This window comes from Rhinopithecus roxellana, chromosome 1 (assembly GCF_007565055.1).
Source record: "Rhinopithecus roxellana isolate Shanxi Qingling chromosome 1, ASM756505v1, whole genome shotgun sequence".
NCBI lineage: Eukaryota > Metazoa > Chordata > Mammalia > Primates > Cercopithecidae > Rhinopithecus > Rhinopithecus roxellana.
Window position 1 is genome coordinate 101,612,035 of NC_044549.1, and position 23,382 is coordinate 101,635,416.

Here is a 23,382-nt window from a genome sequence, read left to right on the forward strand (position 1 = left end):
GCACTTGTATAGGTGGAATGTTGTTCTTCCTCTGTACACCTTCTTTACAGAACATTTTCTTCATGTTATCTAAAGGCATGGTACAAATTAAAAACCTGTGAATCTCTGCATTAGGATAATTCAGCTTACCTAATTGTTTAGGTCACGTAGCCCCTTGTTTCCTCCGTAATAATAGAATAAAGAAGAGCCAGAGGAGTTCTGCTTTCCAATGACTTACATCACTCTGCAGACAATTGGCAGCCAGGAGACGGGCAGCTGCCACACTCTTCAGATTTCTCTCTATTTAAAGTTCAAAGAGACACTGGATAACAAAAGAAAGAGGTAAGCGTGGCCTGACCTAGCCACCCACCAACAGGAATAATGGCTGAAAAAGGTAAGATTTAAGGCATTGGATTCTCTTGGCAAAAAAAAAGGCTTCTTGACTTTGGTTTAGTTATGTTTCTTGGTATTTCCCAGTTACTCTAAAAAATGTGGCATCTATGCTAAATGACCATTAACCATATATGTTAGTGTGGCTGCAAAAGTGCATTAATTATGTAATTTGTGGATCAGACCTATAGGTTATGAAAATTTTAAAATGATCAACAAAGCAAAAGAGCTTAATTTTGTTTATGCTTATTTTGAAAGGTGAGTTAAAAATCAGTTCTGATTTCAATTCTGAGCCAGAATTGAAGACAGTTAAGTTCTGTGTCAGATCTGCTAGTATAATGGCTATGTGAGTTTGGAGAAGTCCCTATACCTCTCTAAGTCTGTTTTCTGACAGTAAAATGAGAATATTGGGCTCAGTCATCTGTTCCACATCTAACATTTTTGTTCCACGTCAAACTTTTTTCTTGTTTTTAAACATTTTTTGTATTTATATTTTATAGTTATATAAAATAATTGATTCCAATTTGTCAAAACAGGTTGAATATATACTATATCTAAGAAATAGCTTTTAAATATTTACAGGAATTTTTTCTTTGAATCTTGACAATGACCTTCTGAAATATGCATATCATCATCATGCCCATTTTATAGATAAGAAAACTGAGACATAGCAGTTTAGTAAGTTGTTCGTGATCACTGAAGAGTGGTGGCACCAGGTGTTTAACCTGGACAGTCTTTTCCAGAGCACAATGTCTTCAAGAACACTTCCAGCTGTAACTACTTTGACATGCTCCGACCTGGACAAGAGAGAAGCATTTTACAATTACACTTCATATTTAAAAAGATGTTTTGTTCTTATTTGTGCTAGTAATGTAAGTGATATATGCAAAGTATGTTGTGCTCTTATATATTTCTGTTTCCAAACAATTCCACAGGTGTTAGTAAAGTGGAAAATATTAGTGTTAAAAAACACTAATGGAATGTATACTTTGAGTGTTAAAATGCACAGTTAGTGCAACTGGTACTATTTTATAAGGAAAATAAATAATGAAATACTGACTTTTAGGGCTTTGTGATATGTAAATTTTATTAAAATATGCATGTATAAAATATAAATGCACAATTAAAGGGTTAATATTAATTTTCAAGTTCTTTGAAATTGAGAAAAATACAAAGCCACATACATAGACAGTTAAAAAAAAATTACTGCTATGTACTTCCATTGTAGTGGTACCTTAATTCATAAAAAGGTTTTGTCCAAATGAGAGTAAAGGGCATCTCATGTTGTTTGCTTTATCCTTAAGCAATACCACATGTCAAGTAAAGAGAATAGTTTTCCATTTAGTGCTTAATGCCTTATACAAGGTCACAGTGAGACGGAGAAACAAGAAAAGCACGTTGAATGTTGTCAGTTAAGAGAGACTCTAGCATTCTTGGAAAAATAGAAGTATTAAAATTCATTTCAACTTCAGAAAGTTTGCTTTTATAAGAGTGTCTTCTAATTTTAAATGTGTCTCATCTCCTAATGATTTTATTTTAATAGCATTTTTTAAAATTTCACATTTTAAAGTGATGGAAATTGTAATAGGAGTATACTTGCTAAGAATATGTATTCTCTCTTTTAACTAATGGCATAAGATCTAACTGTGTTTTGCAGTTAAGAATATATCTGAGTCCTTAACACAGGGACATTAATTCTATAGAATGTTTTTCTGTGCTCTTTCTAAATCTTTTTGTGTGATGCATGTGTAGATTTCTGTGTGTGTGCATGTGTATGTTTGCTTGAAAGTACAAGAATTAAATGCAGTGAATACTTGTAAAAAGATACTTGTATAAATTGCTTTTTACAGGGAAGAGTACAAATAGGAGGCACAGGAGGAATCATATATAACAAACGCCATTTATATGTGTGTTGGATTATTACTGCCCATTGATTCAGGTTCAGTGCCAGTTGTTATAATGAATAATTTTTAAACAATAGAAATTCTTTTCTGTAGTCAAGAATGGTTATATAATGTATGATACTTTCCTTTTCCCTGTGATATTTAAAATTACATTCAGCTATGGAGGCCAAGAACTGTTCTCAACACCTTTCCCTGTGTTATAATTATTTACTTTAGTGGAAATTGCCTCAGAGTTGTATTAGATTGTTTTTTATCTAAATAGCTTCTGTATGTGTTATTGCACAAATGCATGGATGTGTTCTGTATACACTAATCACACACGGTGGTTAGAGTTTACAAAACTTTGCACATATGTTATGTCATTTGACCTTCAAAACTATTCCAGGAAGTAGATAGCACAAGTTTCATTATTGATATTTTACCAATAGGAAAGTTCAAGCTCAGAATTGCCCAAAGTCACATAACAGTAAAAGATCCGTGATTTAATTCAAAATACCCAGGATTTATGGCAGTGTCATGTATTCTCTGTAGAAAAGAAAAAATAATTATGTATGGGTATAACTAGAGAGTGTGTGCTTTTTTTCTTAATGTTACCAGATTCCTTTTATTCTCTTGACTCAGAAAATTCAATACTAAAATGACCAATATAATCTGTTTTCTACTGTTTATTTTAAAGCAGGGTCTACATTTTCACACCTTCTGGTTCCTATTCTTCTCCTGATTGGCTGGATTGTGGGCTGCATCATAATGATTTATGTTGTCTTCTCTTAGAAAGGTAAGGGTTTTAATAATTGAATGCTTATTTATAGTCTAAATTACTCCAGAAACAATTTTTTCTATTTTACTAATGGAATGTTTTGTCATTCAGGCAAGAAGATACCACATTGACATCATTTAGAAGAATTAAGAAAACTATGAACATGACTGATTATTAAATGTCTCATGTTAAACAATGAAATGTTTGACATCACTTTACAAACTTGGATTATAAACTGTACTTTGGTGTGCATAAGAATTTCTTCAGGACAATAAGAAATTATGAGTGAATTTCTCTATATTCTGAGTGAGAAAAATGTTTAGCTATGATGAAAAATGCATGACATTAAAAAAGTTTGATAAATTTAATCACATTACAAAAAATTCTCCCCCCTACCCTCTGGAAAAAACTATAGAGAAAGTTGGCTAAGGCTGTGCACGATGGTTCATGCCTGTAATCCCAGCACTTTGTGAGGATCCCTTGAGCCCAGGAATTGGAGACCTGCCTAGGCGACAGAGAGAGACTCCATCTCTACGAAAAAAAGAAAAAAAAATGGGCTAGAGATAAAAACAGACAATTCACAGAACATATACTGTAAAAGTACACTTACTTAACCTCTTGTTCGCAAAAAGAGAAATGTAATTAAAGCTACACTGAGGAATCATCGCTCACTTATCAGATGGGAAAAAATAAAGATGTTTGACAACATATGTGTTGGTAAGGCTGTGTGCAATTAGACATTCTCATACATTGTCTTTGGGAATTCAAAATGCTATATTTTGGGGGATGTTTGGCGGTACATATCTATCAAAATTGTATACGTATCTAATTTTTGACTCAGTGATCCCTCTTCTAGGAATATGGCAATTTCCACAGGTACATGAGCAAAAATAGAAAATGACTTATATACAAAGCTATTTATTCTGGCATACTCTGTTTAGCAAAAACCCGGAAATAAGCCAAATGTCTTTTAAGAGGGCATTAACTGAACAAACTGTGGTATGTCTACATAATGTAGTACTTATGCAGTTGTAAAAAGGAATGAAAAGGATTTTTAGATACTGATATGATGAGATCTCCAGGACAAAGTGTTAAGTGAAGAATCCAGCTATAGGACAATGTGTGCTATCTTTTATATGAGAGAAGAAGGTGCTATACCAATGTGTACATGTGTTTGTTGAAATTAAAATATTGTGAGGAGAAACAAATGGAGGCTAGATATCTCTGAATATGTCTTGTTTTATAGGTTTTATTTTTGGAATCATATAGCTATTTTATAAGTTAAAAAGAAAAAAATTATTTCTCAAAGTTTAAAACAAACTAAAGCAGATCTGATAGTATATCAAGTTGTGGCATAACCACACAGAGAAAAGACATCTTTCATGCATCTTTATAACATAGCATATTTGACTGTACACCTCTTATGGGGTAAAAATCTTAACCACATTCAGTCGTCTTTTTGTTCATGGTAATATTGATTTGGTTTGAAATTAATATCATCAGCATAAAACTCAAGTAAATAATTGGTGATATTAAATCTGAATTGCAAATATCAGTATAAACTAATTATTTTTCTTCTTCTAAAACAAAAAGTCTATTCAAACTCTGTCCACTGGAAAAGCCTGGGAGGAAGGAGTCCAGTCTGTAAGTCCAGTCTCCACTCAGAGGAGGCAGGGATCCCTGCCCTAGTCTGGGGCAGAAAATGTACAGTGTAATCTGCAATTTCATACCGAATGGATTAGTCTGATTATACCTGAACCCACTGATTAATTTAACATCACCAAAAATATTACAGCTCAACATTGTGTTCCTTCTGATAGGAGATGGTAGAAAGTAGAGTGCCACTTATGAAGTATTCTTGCCAAAACAAGTGAACCAGAAGCAGAACAAGTTTCTGGATCTATCTAAGGCTACTCTAAACAAAATCATGAAGATATATTCTGCCAAGTCTAAAGTGTGGAAAATTATAAAGGACACATGATCCAGTTTTTCCAACAAATAACTAGCATTAAAAAGTGAGGTGACTCACGCTTGTAATCCCAACACTTTGGGAGGCCAAGGCAGGCGGATCACCTGAGACCATCCTGACCAACATGGTGAAATCCCGTCTCTACTAAAAACACAAAAATTAGCTGGGCACGGTGGCGCATGGCTGTAATCCCAGCTACTCGGGAGACTGAGGCAGGAGAATTGCTTGAACCAGGGAGTCGGAGGTTGCAGTGAGCTGAGATCATGCCACTGCACTCCAGTCTGGTGACAGAGTGAGACTCCGTCTCAAAAAAAAAAAAAAAAAAAAAAAAAAAAAGTGAGGTGGGAAAGGAGAAACTATTATAGAAAAAAAGAGACTTAAAATGATAGCCAACAAATGAATCAACTACAAAAGACACATTTTTGCATGTCTGTGATAAAGATATTAAAGAATTGTTATTAATTCTAGACATTACATGTTAGGGTTTGAATATGGTTTGTTTTTCTCCACCAAATCTCATATTGAAATTTAATTCCCAGTGTGGCAATTTAGGGAGGCAGGGACTAGTGGCAGGTGTTTGGGTCATAGGGATGGATCCCTCATGAATGGCTTGGTGCCTTTCTCTTGGTAATGAGTGAGTTCTCACTCTCTAGAGACTAGGATGGCTCCTTAGAAAGTGGGTTGTTACAAAGCTGGAATGCCCCTTGGGCTTGGCCGCTCTTCACATATGGCCACTTACCTCTTGACTTCTGCCATGTTTGACTCAGCACAAAAGCCTCACCGTAAGCTGAGCAAGATGTCAACACGATGCTTCTTATACAGTCTGTGGAATGAGCTCATTAAATCTCTTTTCTTCGTAAGTGACCCAATCTCAGGTATTTCTTTCAGCAACACAAAATGGACTAAGACACTATAATAATGACTTGGAATAGAAAAAGCTCTTGTCTGTTAGAGAGAATACTGAAATAATTGCTGGTTAGATATTAGGATATCTTTACCTTAAAATATTCCTATAGACAGCAAACTAAAAAATGAAGTGGGGAACATTAAATAAGACAGGCAAAATGTTGACATTTGCTTAAGACGAATGATGATCTCACAAGGATTTATTATACTCTTTATTCTACTTTTGTGAATATTTAATTTTTTTTTTTTTTTTTTTTTTTTTTTTTTTTTTTGAGACGGAGTCTCGCTCTGTCACCCAGGTTGGAGTGCAGTGGCCGGATCTCGGCGCACTGCAAGCTCCACCTCCCAGGTTCACGCCATTCTCCTGCCTCAGCCTCCCGAGTAGCTGGGACTACAGGCACCCGCCACCTCGCCCAGCTAGTTTTTTTGTATTTTTTAGTAGAGACGGGGTTTCACCGTGTTAGCCAGGATGGTCTCAATCTCCTGACCTCGTGATCCGCCCGTCTCGGCCTCCCAAAGTTCTGGGATTACAGAATATTTAAAAAGTTTTATAAGAAGTTTCCTTTTTCCTCCCGGTGACTCTGTGTTGCAAACCGTGTAACTAATACAAGTAAGCAAAATTACATAAAATAAAACATAGTGCTGTTCCTGAACCTCACCCTGGGAGATTCTGATTCAGCAGGTATGCACTGGGACCTGAAATCTGCATTTTAACAAATTCCTCCAGGGATACTTGGGCAAACTAAAATTTAAGAACCGTTGTTTTAGAGAAGTGGTGCTCAGACTTTAGTGCACATCAGTATCCTCTGGAGAACTTTTTAAAACACAGATACAGATAGCTGGACATCATTCTCAGAGTTTCTGATTCGGGTCTGGGGTGGGTGCCTATGAATTAATTTCTAACAAGTTTTCAGGTGATGCTGCTGCTGCTTCCTTGGGATCTGTATTTTGAGAACTGCTGTTCTAGAAGGGAGCTGATTTCTTCCTCATAACTTTCACACTATCTTCCATTTGATTAATTTCTCTACATAAATTAATCCTCATCAAAAAGTTAGAAAAAGCTTTTGCTCTGTTCATTGATTCTGATCTTTTAAACTTGACTAAACACTTCAAAAATGCTTCTTAAATATATTTAGAGAAATATTTACAAAATTTAAGCAGAAAATGTGCACAAAATTAGGCTCAACTCATTTCCTTAATGACTTGCCCTAATTTAAGCTTTCTCCAGACCTGAGAAAACCTAACTGACCTTCAGTCAGAGGTCTTGCTGGAGTTGACTTCTACAGACTTCTCGAAGTTGATTGTTAATATCTTCAGGAATTTTGTATTAGTCAGTGTCTCTTCTGTAGCTTGAAACTGGTCATGGAGGAGTATGTATACCACAAAAATCAACAAATGCTATATATTAGGACTTACTTTGCTGAATCGCCAGCTCCTAAACATTTACCAGCACACCACTGCCTTGAATCCCTTTGTCTGGTGCTTATACAGGTTTGTCAGGGATTCAAGACCAGCCACTTTTGAAAAAAATCTTCTTGAGGTAATTAGAAAGATGATCTCTTCATTTACTTGAGCTTGTTTTGTGCTATAGACTTTAATGAGAGATCTGTGAAAGCTATAAGCTCTCCTAGAAACCAAACGTTCATAAAACATTGCAATACTATTTCAAGGTGTTTATGGACTTCCTGAAATCTACAGAAAAGACACCTTGGGTTAAGTAACTCCTTAAGTGTTTCCTACTTTCTGAAGCCTTTAGGCTTTTTCACAACTTGGCTCCAGTTTCACCTGGAGTTAAAGACATGACCTCATATTTAAGCTTTCTTTCTAGATAAAGACCAGTTTTTCTTTTATCCCTTTTTTAAAAAATTATTATTTATTGATTTATTTTAATGGACAAAAAAGCATTTATTTATGGTGTACATGATATTTCAATATATGTATAAATTATGGAATGACTAAATCAAATCAACATATATGTTATCTCACATAATTATCCTTTTGTGGTGAGAACATCAAAGTCTACTCTCTTGCTCCAGTCAATGGCACATGCCCATAGGTCCTAGCTACTTAGGAGGCTGAGGTGAGAGGATCACCTGAGGCCAAGAATTTAAGCCTTTGGTGCATTATGTTCATACCTGTGAATAGCGACTGCACTGCAGCCTGGGCAACACAGCAAGACCCCATCTCTAAAACAACAACAACAACAACAACAACAACCAAAACTACTCTCTTACCAATTTTTAAGTACATGATACGTTGTTATTAACTATAATCACTGCATTGTGCAATGGATCTTCTGAACTTATGTCTCCTGTCTAACTAAAATTTTGTACCCTTTGACCAACATCTTGAATCCCCACCCACTCCTCCCTCAGACCCTGGCAACCACCATTTTATTCTCTGCTTCTATTTTTATTTAAAATAGAAGTTCAATTAGAAAGTTAAATAAAATAGTTCAATTGTATTTAAAATCCACATGTAAGTGATATAATTTGGTACTTGTCTTTCTGTGCCTGATTTATTTCACTTAGCATAATGTCTTCTAGGTTCATCCGTGTTGTCAAAAATGACAAAATTTTCTTCTTTTTAAGGTTGAATAATATACAACTGTATATATATACCACATTTTCTTTATCCAGTCACCTGTTGATAGACACTTTGGGTGCTTTTATGTCGTGGCTGTTGTGAATAATGCTGCAATAAACATGGGAGTATAGATGTCTTTTTGACATACTGCTTTTATTTCCTCTGGATATATATCAAGTAATGGGACTGTTAGATCATATTATAGTTCTACTTTTAATGGAACCTTTTTCTGTAATGGAATACTGGATGTTTCTATTACTTCTTTCTACCGACACAACTTGGCATCAGTACTCAGCTTTTTTGATTTCTTTGGTTTTTAGAGAGACAGGGTTAGAAAACATAATATTATGGCAACCTATGTCCTATGTTTGTCAGAGTAACTTTCCTTTCTTTAGTCTGGAGTATTTTTCTCCACATGTACTGGTCCTTTTCTTTAGCTCATTGAGGCTATAGCCTAGCTCATTTCTTGTTCAAATGTGTGCACAACTTCCTCTGAAACACAGAAATCTTCAGCTTTCCCACAAATCCTTTTTTTTTTTTTTTGTTTTTTGTTTTTTGTTTTTGAGGCAGAGTCTTGCTCTCTTGCCCAGGCTGGAGTGCAGTGGCATGATCTCAATGAGCTCAGTTCATTGTAACCTCTGCCTCCTGGGTTCAAGCAATTCTTGTGCCTCAGCCTCCCAAGAAGCTGGGATTACAGGCATGCACTACGATGCCTGGCTAACTTTTATATTTTTGGTAGAGAAGAGGTTTTGTCATGTTGGCCAGGAGGGTCTCAAACATCTGGCCTCAAGCAATTTGCCTGCCTCGGCCTCCCAAAGTGCTGGGATTACACGTGTAAGCTACTGTGCCCAGCCTCATAAATCTTAATATTGTATCTCTGACAAAGACTTTCTTATTTCAAGAGCTCAATATTCTATTATCCATCACTTTAAAACAGATTATAGCATTTTTTAAAATTTATTTTTTATTTCAATAGGTTTTCGGGAAACAAGTGGTGTTTGGCTATATGAATAAGTTCTTTAGTGGTGATTTCTGAGATTTTTATGCACCCGTCACCTGAGCAGTGTACACTGCACCCAATGTGTAGTCTCTTATCTCTCGCTACCCCCACACTTTCCCCCAAGTGTTCGAAGTGTCGTTCTTATGCTTTTGAGTCCTCACAGCTTAGCTTCCACATATAAATGAGAGCATACAATGTTTGATTTTCCATTCCTGAGTTACTTCACTTAGAACAATAGTCTCCGATTCCATCTGGTTTGCTGCAAATACCATTATTTCATTCCTTTTTATGGCTGAGTAGTGTTCTATGGTATATATACATATACCACATTTTCTTTATCCACTCATTGATTGATGGGCATCTGGGCTGGTTCTGTATTTTTGCAATTGCAAATTGTGCTGTTATAAACACGTGTGTGGAAGTATCTTTTTCATATAATGACTTTTTTCCCTCTGGGTAAAAACCCTACCTAGTAGTGAGATTGCTGGATCAAATGGTAGATCTACTTTCTGTTCTTTAAGGAATATCCCCACTCTTTTTCACAGTTGTTGTACTAGTTTACATTCCCACCCGAAATGTAAAAGTGTTCTGTTTTCACATCCATGCCAACATCTACTATTTTTTGTTTGGTCATGGCTATTGCAGGAGTGAGGTGGTATTGTGTTGTGATTTTGACTTGCACTTCCTTGATAATTAGTGATGTTGAGCATTTTTCCATATGCTTGTCGGCTATTTGTTTATCTTCTTTTGAGAATTGTCTGTTCATGCCCTTAGCCCACTTTTTGATGGGATTGTTTGTATTTTTTCTTGCTGATTTGTTTGAGTTCTTTGTAGATTCTGGATATTAGTTCTTTGTTGGATGTATAGATTGTGAAGATTTTGTCCCATTCTTGGATTCTCTGTTAACTCTGCTGATTATTTCTTTTGCTGTGCAGAAACTTTTTAGTTTGATTAAGTCCCATCTATTTATCCTTGTTTTTGTTGAATTTGCTTTTGGGTTTTTGGTCATAAAGTCTTTTCCTAAGCCAATATCTAGAAGGATTGTTCCGATGTTGTCTTCTAGAATCTTTATAGTTTCTGGTCTTAGATTTTAGTCTTTGATACATCTTGAGTTGGTTTTTGTATAAGGTGAGAGATGAGAATCCAGTTTCATTCTTCTACACTTGGCTTGCCAATTATCCCCGCACCATTTGTTAAATAGTGTACACTTTCCACACCTGGTCCAGATTACAATTTCATTCTGAGGCAATACTCCCCCACCTGCCCAACAATTTCCTCTTTGAAAGGTAGCTGGAGCTAAGAGCATTGTCAGAATGCATGTATCATTTTCTCTATCAGACCTTTCCCAAATTAATCAATGCTTAGGCCTTAGATCCAGAGGGGCCAAAAGGCTGCTTTATTCTCAGTATATAGTTTATCATTCAATCTGCTCCTGACATTAGAAAAAAACTCCAAAAGTTAGATTCAGGCCCTTAAACCCCACAACAGGATTTAATTAACCTTGCCTTCAAGGTGTACAACAATAGAGAAGAGATAGTCAAGGGGCAATGCATTTCTGAGTTACAATTACTTGCCTCTGCTGAGAGACAAAACCCAGCTGCACCTCCAGCACACAGGAACTTCAAAACGCGTAAGCCGCAGCGGTATTCCTACAGGACCTCCTCCCTCAGGATTGTGCTTCAAGTGCTAGGAATCTGGCCATTGAGTCAAGGAATGCCCGCAGCCCAGGATTCCTCCCAAGTGGTATTCCATCTGTGCAGGGACCCACTGGAAATCAGACTGCCCAGCTCACCCGGCAGCCACTCCCAGAGCCCCTAAAGCTCTGGCGCAAGGCTCTCTGGCTCCTTCCCAGATCTGCTCTGCTTAGCGGCTGAAGACTGATGCTGCCTCATCGCCTCGGAAGCCCCCTGCACCATCACGGATGCCGAGCTTCAGGTAACTCTAACAGTGGAGGTAAGTCCATCTCCTTTTTAATTGATATGGGGGCTACCCACTCCACATGACTTTCTTTTCAAGGGCCTGTTTCCCTTGCCCCCATAACTGTTGTGGGTATGGATGGCCAGGCTTCTAAACCTCTTAAAACTCTCCAACTTTGGTGCCAACTTGGACAACATTCTTTTATGCACTCCTTTTTAGTTATCCCCACCTGCCCAGTTGCCTTATTAGGTCAAGATGTATTAACAGAATTATCCGCTACCCTGACTGTTCCTGGACTACAGCCACATCTCATTGCCGCCCTTCTTCCCAACCCAAAGCCTCTTTTGCATCCTCCCCTTGTATCTCCCCACCTTAATCCACAAGTATGGGATACCTCTACTTCTTTGGCAACCTACCATGCACCCCTTACCATTCCATTAAAACCTAATCACCCTTACTCCACTCAATGCCAGTATCCCATCCCACAGCGGGCTTTAAAGTGACTGAACCCTGTTATCACTAGCCTGTTAGAGCATGGCCTTTTAAAGCCTACAAATTCTCCTTACAATTCCCCTATCCTACCCGTCCAGAAACTGGACAAGTCCTACAGGCTAGTTCAAGACTTTTGCCTCATAAATCAGATTGTCTTTCCCATCCATCCTGTTTTGCCAAACCCTTATACTCTCCTCTCTTCAATACTCCCTTCCACAACTCATTATTCTGTTATCAACCTCAATGATACCTTCTTTACCATCCCGTTACATCCCTCCTCCCAACCTCTTTTTACCTTTACTTCGACTGACACTGACACCCACCAGTCCCAGCAACTCACCTGGACTGTCCTACCCCAAGGTTTCAGGGACAGCCCACACTACTTTGGTCAGGCTCTCTCATGACTGACTTTCTTTCTGCCTGTTTGCCTCCCACCTTATTCAATATGTTGATGAATTTCTTCTTTGTAGCCCTCTTAACAATCTTCCCAGGAGGACACTACCCTACTTCTTGAACATCTCTACTCAAAGGGGTACCAAGTATTCCCCTCTAAGGCTCAAATTTCTTCCCCTAATGTTACATATCTTGGCATAGTCATCCATCAACATACATGTGCTCTTCCTGCAGACTGTGTTCAGTTAATCTCCCAGACCCCAATCCCCACCACCAAACAACAATTCCTTTCCTTCTCAGGCATTATTGGATACTTCTGACTCTGGGTACCAGGCTTTGCCATTCTAACCAAACCACTTTACAAGCTCACTAAAGGTGATTTAGCTGATCCCATAGACCCTAAGTCCTTTACCCATTCTTCCTCTCATTCTCTTAAAAAGACCCTAGAAACAGCTGCCACACTAGCACTCCCTGACTTGTCCCAAACTTTTTACTTACACACAGCTGAAATGCAAGGCTGTGCTGCTGGAGTTCTCTTACAGGAGTCAGGCCCATGACCGATAGCCTTTCTACTCAAACAACTTGACCTTACAGTTCTAGGCTGGCCCTCATGTCTATGTGCAGTGGCAGCCACTGTTTTAATACTTCTAGAGGCCCTCAAAATCACCAGCTATGCTCCACTTACCCTCTACAGTTCTCACAACCTTCAAGCATTAATATCCTCCTCACACCTTTCACATTACTGTCTGCCCCCAACTCCTCCAGCTCTATTCACTCTTTATTGAAACCCCAACAGTAACTATTACCCATGGGTCCCATTTCAACCCAGCTTATCACTTAGCACCCAGCACAAGTCCTGAGCCACATGACTGTATCTCCCTAATACACATAGCATCTTCCCCCTTTCCTCATATTTCTATTCTTCCAATCCCAAATCCAGGCCACACTTGGTTTATTGATGGCAGTTCTTCTAAACCCAACCAATTCTGGCCAGTTAAAGCTAGTTATGCTGTCATGTCTCACACCTCTATTATCGAAGCTACTGCACTTCCTCCCTCCACTACTTCCCAACAAGCTGAACTGATTTCTTTAACTCATGTGCTCTCGCTCACCAAAGGAATGTACATTAACATTTACATCGGCCGGGCGCGGTGGCTCAAGCCTGTAATCCCAGCACTTTGGGAGGCCGAGATGGGCGGATCACAAGGTCAGGAGATCAAGACCATCCTGGCTAACGTAGTGAAACCCTGTCTCTACTAAAAACTACAAAAAACTAGCCGGGTGAGGTGGCAGGCGCCTGTAGTCCCAGCTACTCGGGAGGCTGAGGCAGGAGAATGGCGTGAGCCCGGGAAGCGGAGCTTGCAGTGAGCTGAGATCCGGCCACTGCACTCCAGCCTGGGTGACAGAGCGAGACTCCGTCACCAAAAAAAAAAAAAAAAAAAAAAAAAAAAAAAAAAAAAACATTTACATTGACTGCAAATATGCTTTCCACATCCACCATAACCATGCTGCTATTTGGGCTGAAAGAGGTTTTCTTACCAAACAAGGCTCTTCCGTTATCAATGCTGCTACAATAAAGGCTCTCCTTAAGGCTGCTCTCCTGCCTGCCAAGGCTGGGGTCATTCATTGGAAAGATTATCAGGAACCAACTGACCTTATTGCTAAAGGAAATGCCTACGTGACAGGACAGCAAAAGACATAGCAAATGCCTCCACACCTGCAAATATTCCAGCTCTCACTCCAAAAGGCCAGTATTTTTCTTTCTTCTCTATCACCCCCACCTACTCCTCTTCTGAAAACCTGCTCTACCACTCTTTTCCAACTCAGCGAAAGTGGTTCTTAGGTCATGGAAAATTCATTCTTCCTCAGCTTAATCCAGGAGACAAAGATTATTTTATTTATTATCTCTCCTGCATAGGATCTGCAATCAGAACTATTACACTTCTCCATTCAGATTTCCACTCACACCTATGGAAAAAGGGTAATATAATAGATCTTTGGCTTAACAACAGGGAATCCTATTCATATGATGGGAAATGGGGACAAAGAACTTTGGTACGTAAAACATTATTCCTTCCTTGGCCTAAAAAACTCACTGCCACCTACCTTAAAGCTATTATGCTTAATTGCTATTTAAAAAAAAATTCTATTAGGACAATTCCAAACTCAAAAATATTCTAACTGGTGCCTTGTTAACCACACAAAATTGTACCCAAAAACTTTCCAGACCAACTTGTTATAAAATTAAATTTTCTTTAGGTGTCCACACCACCCCTAAGTCATGCCTGAAGTAGCCCTGAGAAACATCACCCCTACCCCAATAACCCTCAGTAAAAACTTACATTTTCTGTATCTTTTCTTATAACTTTATATTTTATAAATAAAAAGACAGGAATGTCAGGCCTCTGAGCTGAAGCTCAGCCATTATAACCCCTGTGACCTCACATATACATCCAGATAGCCTGCAGGAGCCAAGAAGTCTGGAGCAGCCAAAAACCACATAGAAGTAAAACAGCCAGTTCCTGCCTTAATTAACCCACCTCATGACATTCTACCATTATGACTTGTTCCTACCCTGCCCCAACTGATCAATCAACCCTGTGACATTCTTCTTCTGGACAATGAGTCCCATGATCTCTCCACCATGCACCTTGTAACCTCCTCCCCTGCTAACAATAGAAAAACACCACCTTTAATTGTAACTTTCCACTGCCTACCCAAGCCCTATAAAGCTGGCCCTCTCCTATCTCCCTTCACTGACTCTTTTTTCAGACTCAGCCCACTTGTACCCAAGTGAATAAACAGGCTTGGTGCTCACACAGAGCCTGTTTGGTGGTCTCTTCACACGAACGTGCTTGACACTCACCTTATGTTTTTGTTTGCTTTGTTGAAGATCAGTTGGCTCTAAGTATTTGGCTTTCTTTCTGAGTTCTTTATTCTGTTCCGTTGGTCTATGTGCCTATTTTTATACCAGTCCCATGTTGTTTTGGTGACTATGACCTTATAGTTTAGCTTGAAGTCAGGTAATGTGATGCCTCCAGATTTTTTTCTTTTTGCTTAGTCTTGCAAAAAGCAAGACTATGTAGACTCTTTTTTGGTTCCATATGAATTTTAGGATCTTTTTGCTACTTCTGTGAAGAATGATGATGGTATTACTGGTGGAGGATGTCCAGATTCTTGGCATCTTGAACAAAGAATTGGACAAAATGCACAAAGCAAGGAAAGCAAAAGCAGAGATTTATTGAAAATGAAAGTACATTCCACAGGGTGGGAATGGGCCTAAGCACAGGGGCTCAAGAGACTCAGTTACAGAATTTTCTGGGATTTCAGTACTCTTCTAGAGTTTTCCTATTGGTTACTTGGTGCATGCTCTATGTAAATGAAGAGAATGAAGTGAAGTTAGAGAGTCATTTACTCAGAATACACCCTGTGTATATGGAGAGGATGTTACTTGGTGTGTATGATCTACGTAAATGGAGAGGATGAATGTGAAGTTACAAAGTGTAAATTGTGTAAGTGGAGAGGATGAAGTGAATTTACAAAACCATTCATATTCCTGTCATTGCTGAAGTGCTTCCATTTGATTTAGTTCTAGGAAGTCAGCCTGTATCAGTCTTATGTTCCCTGCCTCCAGGCACTATTCTCCAGCCTCAGTGATATTTCAGTGGAAATTGCATTGAATTTGTAAGTTCCTTTTGGCAATGTGGCCATTTTCACAATATTGATTCTACCCATCCATGAGCATGGGATGTGTGTCATCCATGATTTCTTTCAGCAGTGTTTTGTAGTTTTCCTTGTAGAGGTCTTTCACCTCCTTGGTTAGCTATATTCCTACGTATTTTATTGTTTTTGCAGCTTTTGTGAAAGAGGTTGAGTTCTTGATTTGATTCTCAGTTTGGTCACTGTTGGTGTATAGCAGAACTACTGATCTGTGCACATTAATGTTGTATCCTGAAACTTTGCTGAATTTATTTAACAGGTCCAGGAGCTTTTTGGATGAGTCTTTATGGTTTTCTAGATATACAATTCTATCATCAGCAAACAGTGACAGTTTGACTTCATCTTTATCGATTTGGATGCCCTTTCTTTCTTTCTCTTGTCTGATTGCTCTAGCCAGGACTTACAGTACTATGTTGAATAGAAGTGATGAAAGTGGGCATCCTTGTCTTGTTCCAGTTCTCAGGGGGAATGCTTTCAGCTTTTCCCCATTCAGTATAATATTGGCTGTGGCTTTTATTACTTTAAGGTATGTCCCTTCTATGCCAATTTTGCTGAAGGTTTTAATCATAAAGGGATGCCGGATTTTGTCAAATGCTTTTTCTGCCTCTATTGAGATGATAACGTGATTTTAAAAAATTCTGTTTCTGTGGTGATTCATATTTATTGACTCATATGTGGTGAACCATCCCTGTATCCCTGGGATAAAACAAAATTGATCACAGTGGATTATCTTTTTGATATGCTTTTGGATTCGGTCCACTAGTATTTTGTTGAGAATTTTAACATCTATATTCATCAAGGATATTGATTTGTCATTTTTGTTCTTGTTGTTATGTCCTTTTGTGGTTTTGGTATTAGGGTGATACTAGCTTCATAGAACGATTTAGGGAGGATTCCCTCTTTCTCTATAAAAAAGGAGTGGTACTAATTCTTCTTTGAATATCTGACAGAATTAAGCTGTGAATCCATCTGACCCTGGACTTTTTTTATTGTCAATTTTAAAATTACCATTTCAATCTTGCTGCTTGTTACTGGTCTGTTCAGAGATTCCACATCTTCCTGGTTTAATCTACAAGGGTTGTATACTTTCAGGAACTTATCCATCTCCTCTAGGTTTTCTGTTTTATGTGCATAAGGGTATTCATAGTAGCCTTGAATAATCTTTCATATTTCTGTGGTATCAGTCATACTGCTTCCCATTTCATTTCTATTTGAGCTTGTTTGGATCTTCTCTCTTTTCTTGGTTAATCTTGCTAATGGTCTATTAATTTCATTTATCTTTTCAAAGAACCAGGTTTTTGTTTCATTTCTTTTGTATTTTTTTGTTTCAATTTCATTTAGTTCTGCCCTAATCTTTGTTATTTCTTTTCTTCTGCTGGGGTTGGGTTTGAATTGTTCTTATTTCTCCAGTTCCGTGAGTTTTGACCTTAGATTGTCTTTTTGTGCTGTTTCAGACTTTTTGATGCAGGCATTTAATGCTATAAACTTTCCTCTTAGCACCACTTTTGCTATATCCCAGAGGTTTTGATAGTTTGTGCCACTATCATCATTCAGTTCAAAGAATTCTTTAATTTCCATCTTGATTCTATTGTTGACCCATTGATCATTCAGGAGCAGATTATTTAATTTCCATGTATTTGCATGGCTTTGAGGGTTCCTTTTGGAGTTGATTTCCAATTTTATTCCACTGTGGTTTGAGGGAATACTTGACATAATTTTGATTTTCTTAAATTTACTGAGACTTGTTTCGTGACTTATCATATTACCCATCTTGGAGAATATTCCGTGGGCTGATGAATAGAATGTGTATTTTGCAGTTGTTGTGTAGAATATTCTGTAAATATCTGTTAAGTTCATTTATTGTAGGATATAGTTTAGGTCAATTGTTTCTTTGTTTACTTTCTGTCTTGATGACCTGTCTTGTGCTGTCAGTCATGTATTAAAGTCCCCCATTGTTATTGTGTTGCCAACTATCTCATTTCTTAGGTTTAGTAATAATTGTTTTATAAATTTGGGAGCTCCAGTGTTAGGCACATATATATTCAGAATTGTGATATTTTCCTGTTGGACTACTCCTTTTATCATTATATAATATCCCTCTTTGTTTTTTTTTTTTTGTTGTTGTTGTTGTTGTTGTTTGTTTTTTTGGTTTTTTTGAGATGAAGTTTCACTCTTGTTGCTGAGGCTGGAGTGCAACAATGCAGTCTTGGCTCACTGCAACCTCCACCTCCTGGGTTCAAGCAATTCTCATGCCTCGGCCTCCTGGGTAGCTGGGATTACAGGCACCTGCCACCATGCCTGGCTAATTTTTGTATATTTAGTAGAGAGTGGGTTTCACCATGGTGGCCAGGCTGGTCTCAAACTTCTGACTCAGGTGATCCTCCTGCCTTGGCCTCTCAAAGTGCTGGGAATACAGGTATGAGCTACCACACCAAGCCTCTTTGTCTTTTTTAACTGCTGTTGCTTTAAAATTTGTTTCATCTGATATAAGAATAGCTACTCCTGCTTGCTTTTGGTGTCCATTTTCATGGAATATCTTTTTCCACCCCTTTACTTTTTTATGTGAGTTTGTATGTGTTAGGTGAGTCTCCTGACGACAGCAGAAACTTGGTTGATGAATTCTTATTCATTCTGCAATTCTGTATGTTTTAAGTGGAACATTTAGACCATTTACATTCAATGTTAGTATTGAGATGTGAGGTACTATTCTATTAATCCTGCTATTTGTTGCCTGAATACCTTTATTTTCATTGTGTTATTGTTATGTAGGTCCTATGAGATTTATGCTTTAAGGAGATTTTTTTTGGTGTAGTTTAAGGATTTGTTTCAAGATTTAGACCTCTTCTTAGCAGTTCTTGTAGTGCTGGCTTGGTAGTAGTGAATTCTCTCAGTATTTGTTTGTCTGGAAAAGACTGTATCTTTCTTTTGTTTATGAAGCTTAGTATCACTAGATACAAAATTCTTGCCTGATAATTGTTTTGTTTAAGGAGGATAGAAATAGAACTCCAATCCTTTCTAGCTTATAGGGTTTCTGCTGAGAAATCTGCTGTTAATTTGAAAAGTTTTCCTTTATAGGTTACCTATGCTTTTGCCTCACAGCTCTTAAGATTCTTTCTTTCATCTTGACTTTAGATAACCTGATGACACTGTGCCTAGGCAATGATTTCTTTGCAATGAATTTCCCAGGTGTTCTCCGAGCTTCTTGTATTCGCATGTCTAGGTCTCTAGCAAGGCTGGGGAGTTTTCCTTGATTATTCCCTCAAATACGTTTTCCAAACTTAGATTTCTCTCTTCCTCAGGAACACTAATTATTCTTAGGTTTGGATGTTGAACATAGTCCCAAACTTCTTGGAGGCTTTATTCATTTTTTAAAATTATTTTCTCTTTGTCTATGATGGATTGGGTTAATTTGAAAACCTTGTCTTCAAGCTCTGACATTCTTTCTTCTGCTTGGTCAATTCTATTCCTGAGACTTTTCAGTACATTTTGCATTTCTCTAAGTGTGTCTTTGATTTCCAAAAGTTGTGATTTTTTTTTATTTATGCTATCTATTTCACTGAAGAATTTTCCTTTCATATCTCATATCATGTTTTTGATTTCTTTAGGCTGGACTTCACCTCTCTCTGGTGCTTCCTTGATTAGCTTAACAATCAACCTTCTGAATTCTTTTTCTGGCAATTAAGAGATTTTGTCTTGGTTTGGATCCATTGCTGGTCATCTAGTATGATCTTTTGGGGGTATTAAAGAAACTTGCTTTATCATATTACCAGAATTATTTTCCCTGTTCCTTCTCATTTGGGTAGGCGATGCCAGAGGGAAGATCTGGGATTCAAGGGCTGCTGTTCAGTCTTTTGTCCCATGGAGTGCTGCTTTGATGTTGTGTTCTCCCCCTTCCCCTAGTAATGGGGCTCCCTGAGAGCCAAACTGTAGTGATTGTTTTTGCTCTTCTGGGTCTAGCCCCCAGTGAGCTACCAAGCTACCAGGCTCTGGACTGGTACTAGGGAGTGTCTGCAAAGAATCCTGTGATGTGATCCATCTTCAGGTCTTGCAGCCATGGATACCAGCACCTGCTCTGGTGGAGATAGCAGGGGAGCGAAATGGACTCTGTGGGGGATTCTCAGTTGTGTTTTTGTTTAGTGTGCTGGTTTTGTGATGGTTGGCTTGCAGCAAGTAGGTGGCACTTTGAAGAGTACATAGCTGCATTCCTATAGGGAGGATGCAAACTTGCCCTAGGGATGCCTGGTTAAGTCTTCAGGTTTCTCAGGTGATGGGCAGCGCCATAGAGCTCCCAGGGAATTATGACCTTTGTCTCTGGCTACCAGGCTGGGTAGAGAAGGACCACCAGGTTGGGGCAGGGATAGACATGGTTGAGCTCAGCCTCTCCTTGGGTGGGGTTTGCTGTGGCTGCTCTTGGGGATGGGGTTTGGTTCTCAGTCCAATGGAGTTATATTTCTAGGGGAATTAGGGCTGCCTCTCCTGAGTCATACAGGTTGCCAGGGAAGTGGGGGAAAGCTGTAGTCACAGGGCTCACCCTACTCCCATGCAGCCACAGTCCTAAAGGCTGGTCTCACTCCCACCGTGCCCCACCAACAGCACCAAGTCTATTTCCAGACAGCCGGTGACCAGGGCTGAGAACTTGCCCCAGATCACAAGCCTCCCTGCCGAGAGCGCAAGGTGACTTAACAGTTTTTTGGTGCCTCAGGGAGCCTGCCATGATGATTCAGTTATTTCAAAGAGTCTGTGGATTCTCTTGGCTTTCTTGGTATGTTTCTGTGGTAGTTCTTGGAGCAAAAGTTCACAGTGTGAGTCTCCACATGCTGCTCTGTCTGTCCAAGTGAAAGCTGCAAGCTAGTCCTGCCTCCTATCTGCCATCTTCACGCTTTTATTTCCATAACATTGTTTTTAAGCAGCAATAGAAATACATTTTTCTATAAGTGTTTTAATTCCATGTTTCTACATCCCACCTAATTATTTTCTCAGAGAACCAAGAAAGCTTAGTACGGTGGAAAGAACAAAAGTTTTGGAAGTCAGATTGTTTTTTCCTAACTTGGGAGTCCTTGGAGTAGCTAACTAATCTCTCTAACCTTAGTTTTTTCAACTATAAAATGGGAATAATAATATTGTCATGGCATTGTTGTGAAGACTGCAGTGTTTTCTAAACCTGTCTAATCTGAATCAAAGGAGTCATTTGTTAAAAATGCAGATTCTCCAGTTCCTCTGCAAATTCATTTCAGTAAGTCTTAAAAGGGCCTAGTAGAAGAAAAACCCGTTCCCCAGGTGACTTATTATTATCACAGAAATTCGAAAAACACACGTATAATGCATATGCATGTGTAAGCATTAATTTCTGATGCATATAGACAATGATCATGGCAGCTTATGTTGGTAAGTCCCAACCACTTTTCTATTTATTTCTGCAAGAAAATATTAGCAGTTTATTATGTTGCATAATATTACATTATATTTTGTAATTATACAAAGTATAATAAAATATACAATATTAATTTGTCACTAATTGTATTAGTCTGTTTTCACACTGCTATAAAGATACTACTGAGACTAGGTAATTTATGATGAAAAGAGGTTTAATTGGCTCACAGTTTTGCATGGCCAGGGAGGCCTCAGGAAACTTACAATTATGGCAGAAGGCGAAGGGGAAGCAAGGCACATCTTCACAAGTTGGCAGGAGAGACAGAGAGAGATACAGCACAGGAGAAACTGCCACTTTTAAACCATCAGGTCTAATGAGAACTCCTTCACTATCAGGAGAACAGCATGGGAGAAACCACTCCCATGATCCAGGCATCTCCCACCAGGTCCCTCCCTTGACACATAGGGATTACAATTCGAGATCAGATTTGGATGGGGACACAGAGCCAAATCATATGACTAATGTTTTCATATATCTGAGTCATATTTTGCCCATTCCATTTAAAGCTTTTTATAGGTGAATTCATTTTTCATCTTCCTGACTTACAGAACATGGTTCAATACTAATAAATATGTATCAAATGTATGATGAACTCACTTTTCCCTTAGGATATTCTTGAATGCATTATGTCAATGTCTTAACTTTAGACTCTAAAGATGTTGTTGTGGGCAATTAAAATTGTATTGGATATCTCAAATAAATGATTAGTAGTCTGCAAACAATAGGTTCAGGTACGTAACGGCATATAGATTTCACCAGGCATAGATTCTTGTATGTTTTTAAGTTTTCAGAATCTTTAACTTACCTTCTATCAAACTACACATGTAAATATTTGAGAAGGTGATTATAATGAGTTAATTTTTCTTAAACTTGTTTTTGTTTCATTGATGCCTATGGTTAAAAATGTATGAGATGTTAGAGTTGAGAAAGATTACTTTTTGTATATCCTGTATTAGAATATGAAATATAAAGACCTCTTAAAAAACGTTTTTTATTTCTCTCTGTGGCTGGGGAAAGAGATACATTCCAATGAATTTTGAAATGTCTAATGAAATGCCTCATGAGCTACCAAGCCTGGTAGAGCACAGAAAACTCCCTAGAGGATAAAATCCTAGAGGAGAGATTCCTGTGCACAAACTGAAGTAACGTATTCAAGTAAAATATATTTATAGATCTTATAAAATAAATTTACTTTTTCTCTTATTTTGCAAAGACATTATTTTCTATTTATATGTACTCAAAACCCTTATTTTTGCTTATTGTAGTTTCTCAAATATTTCTTCCCCCTTTTTCTTTCTTTTCTATTTTGGACAGGCAGGGGAGTTCTGCTTAAGACGTAAATATACATTAGCCCAAAGTTCCTGTAGAGGAAAAGAGAAGAACACCGAAAGCAGAAGAATAATTTTTGAGTTGATAATTTCTCAGAGAATGAGAAGAATGAACATTTTATTTTTATTCCACTCTCTTTTAAACGTGTTTCTTAGTTTGCAAAAGTGAGATGGGTATGCAATTTTCTATAAATTATCTCAACAAATTATGGATGAGCACAGACCTGCGATTTTCTTGGAAGGGCAGGTCTATTCTAGGGATTAGGACTTTGGTCATTACGTACCAAAATTTAAGTATATTTTTAATCATTTTCTTGGGCTGGGCACACAGACCCTTACAAATTCCAAGTGACACAGATATGTATCTAACAAAGTTCTTTTTTGGAACTTATTCCTATGCATATTAGGGGAAATAGGATATTGATTGGAATCTGGATGCTGAGTGAAATAGGATCATGGAGAAACCGTTTTTAGTTGTTATAGGTTACAATAATAACCAATAAAATTGTCTGTAAATTGGTCTAGAAGTGGAGAGCAAATGGAAATAGACTTTTTGGTTATTTGCATATTGATGTGCTCAAAACCCCTAAACTAGTACCTTAAGCATTTT

At 38.0% G+C, this 23,382-nt stretch overlaps 1 protein-coding gene across 1 annotated transcript; it reads left to right on the plus strand.

The window, feature by feature from the left end:
- Positions 1–279: 279 nt before the first annotated feature.
- Positions 280–3,740, plus strand: STRIT1 (small transmembrane regulator of ion transport 1). The gene is made up of 3 exons (XM_030939103.1): positions 280–373; positions 2,950–3,048; positions 3,142–3,740. Exons 1-2 carry the CDS (start codon positions 361–363, stop codon positions 3,042–3,044), a joined length of 108 nt encoding a protein of 35 aa, XP_030794963.1. The 5' UTR covers positions 280–360; the 3' UTR covers positions 3,045–3,048; positions 3,142–3,740.
- The last annotated feature ends 19,642 nt before the right edge of the window (positions 3,741–23,382 follow it).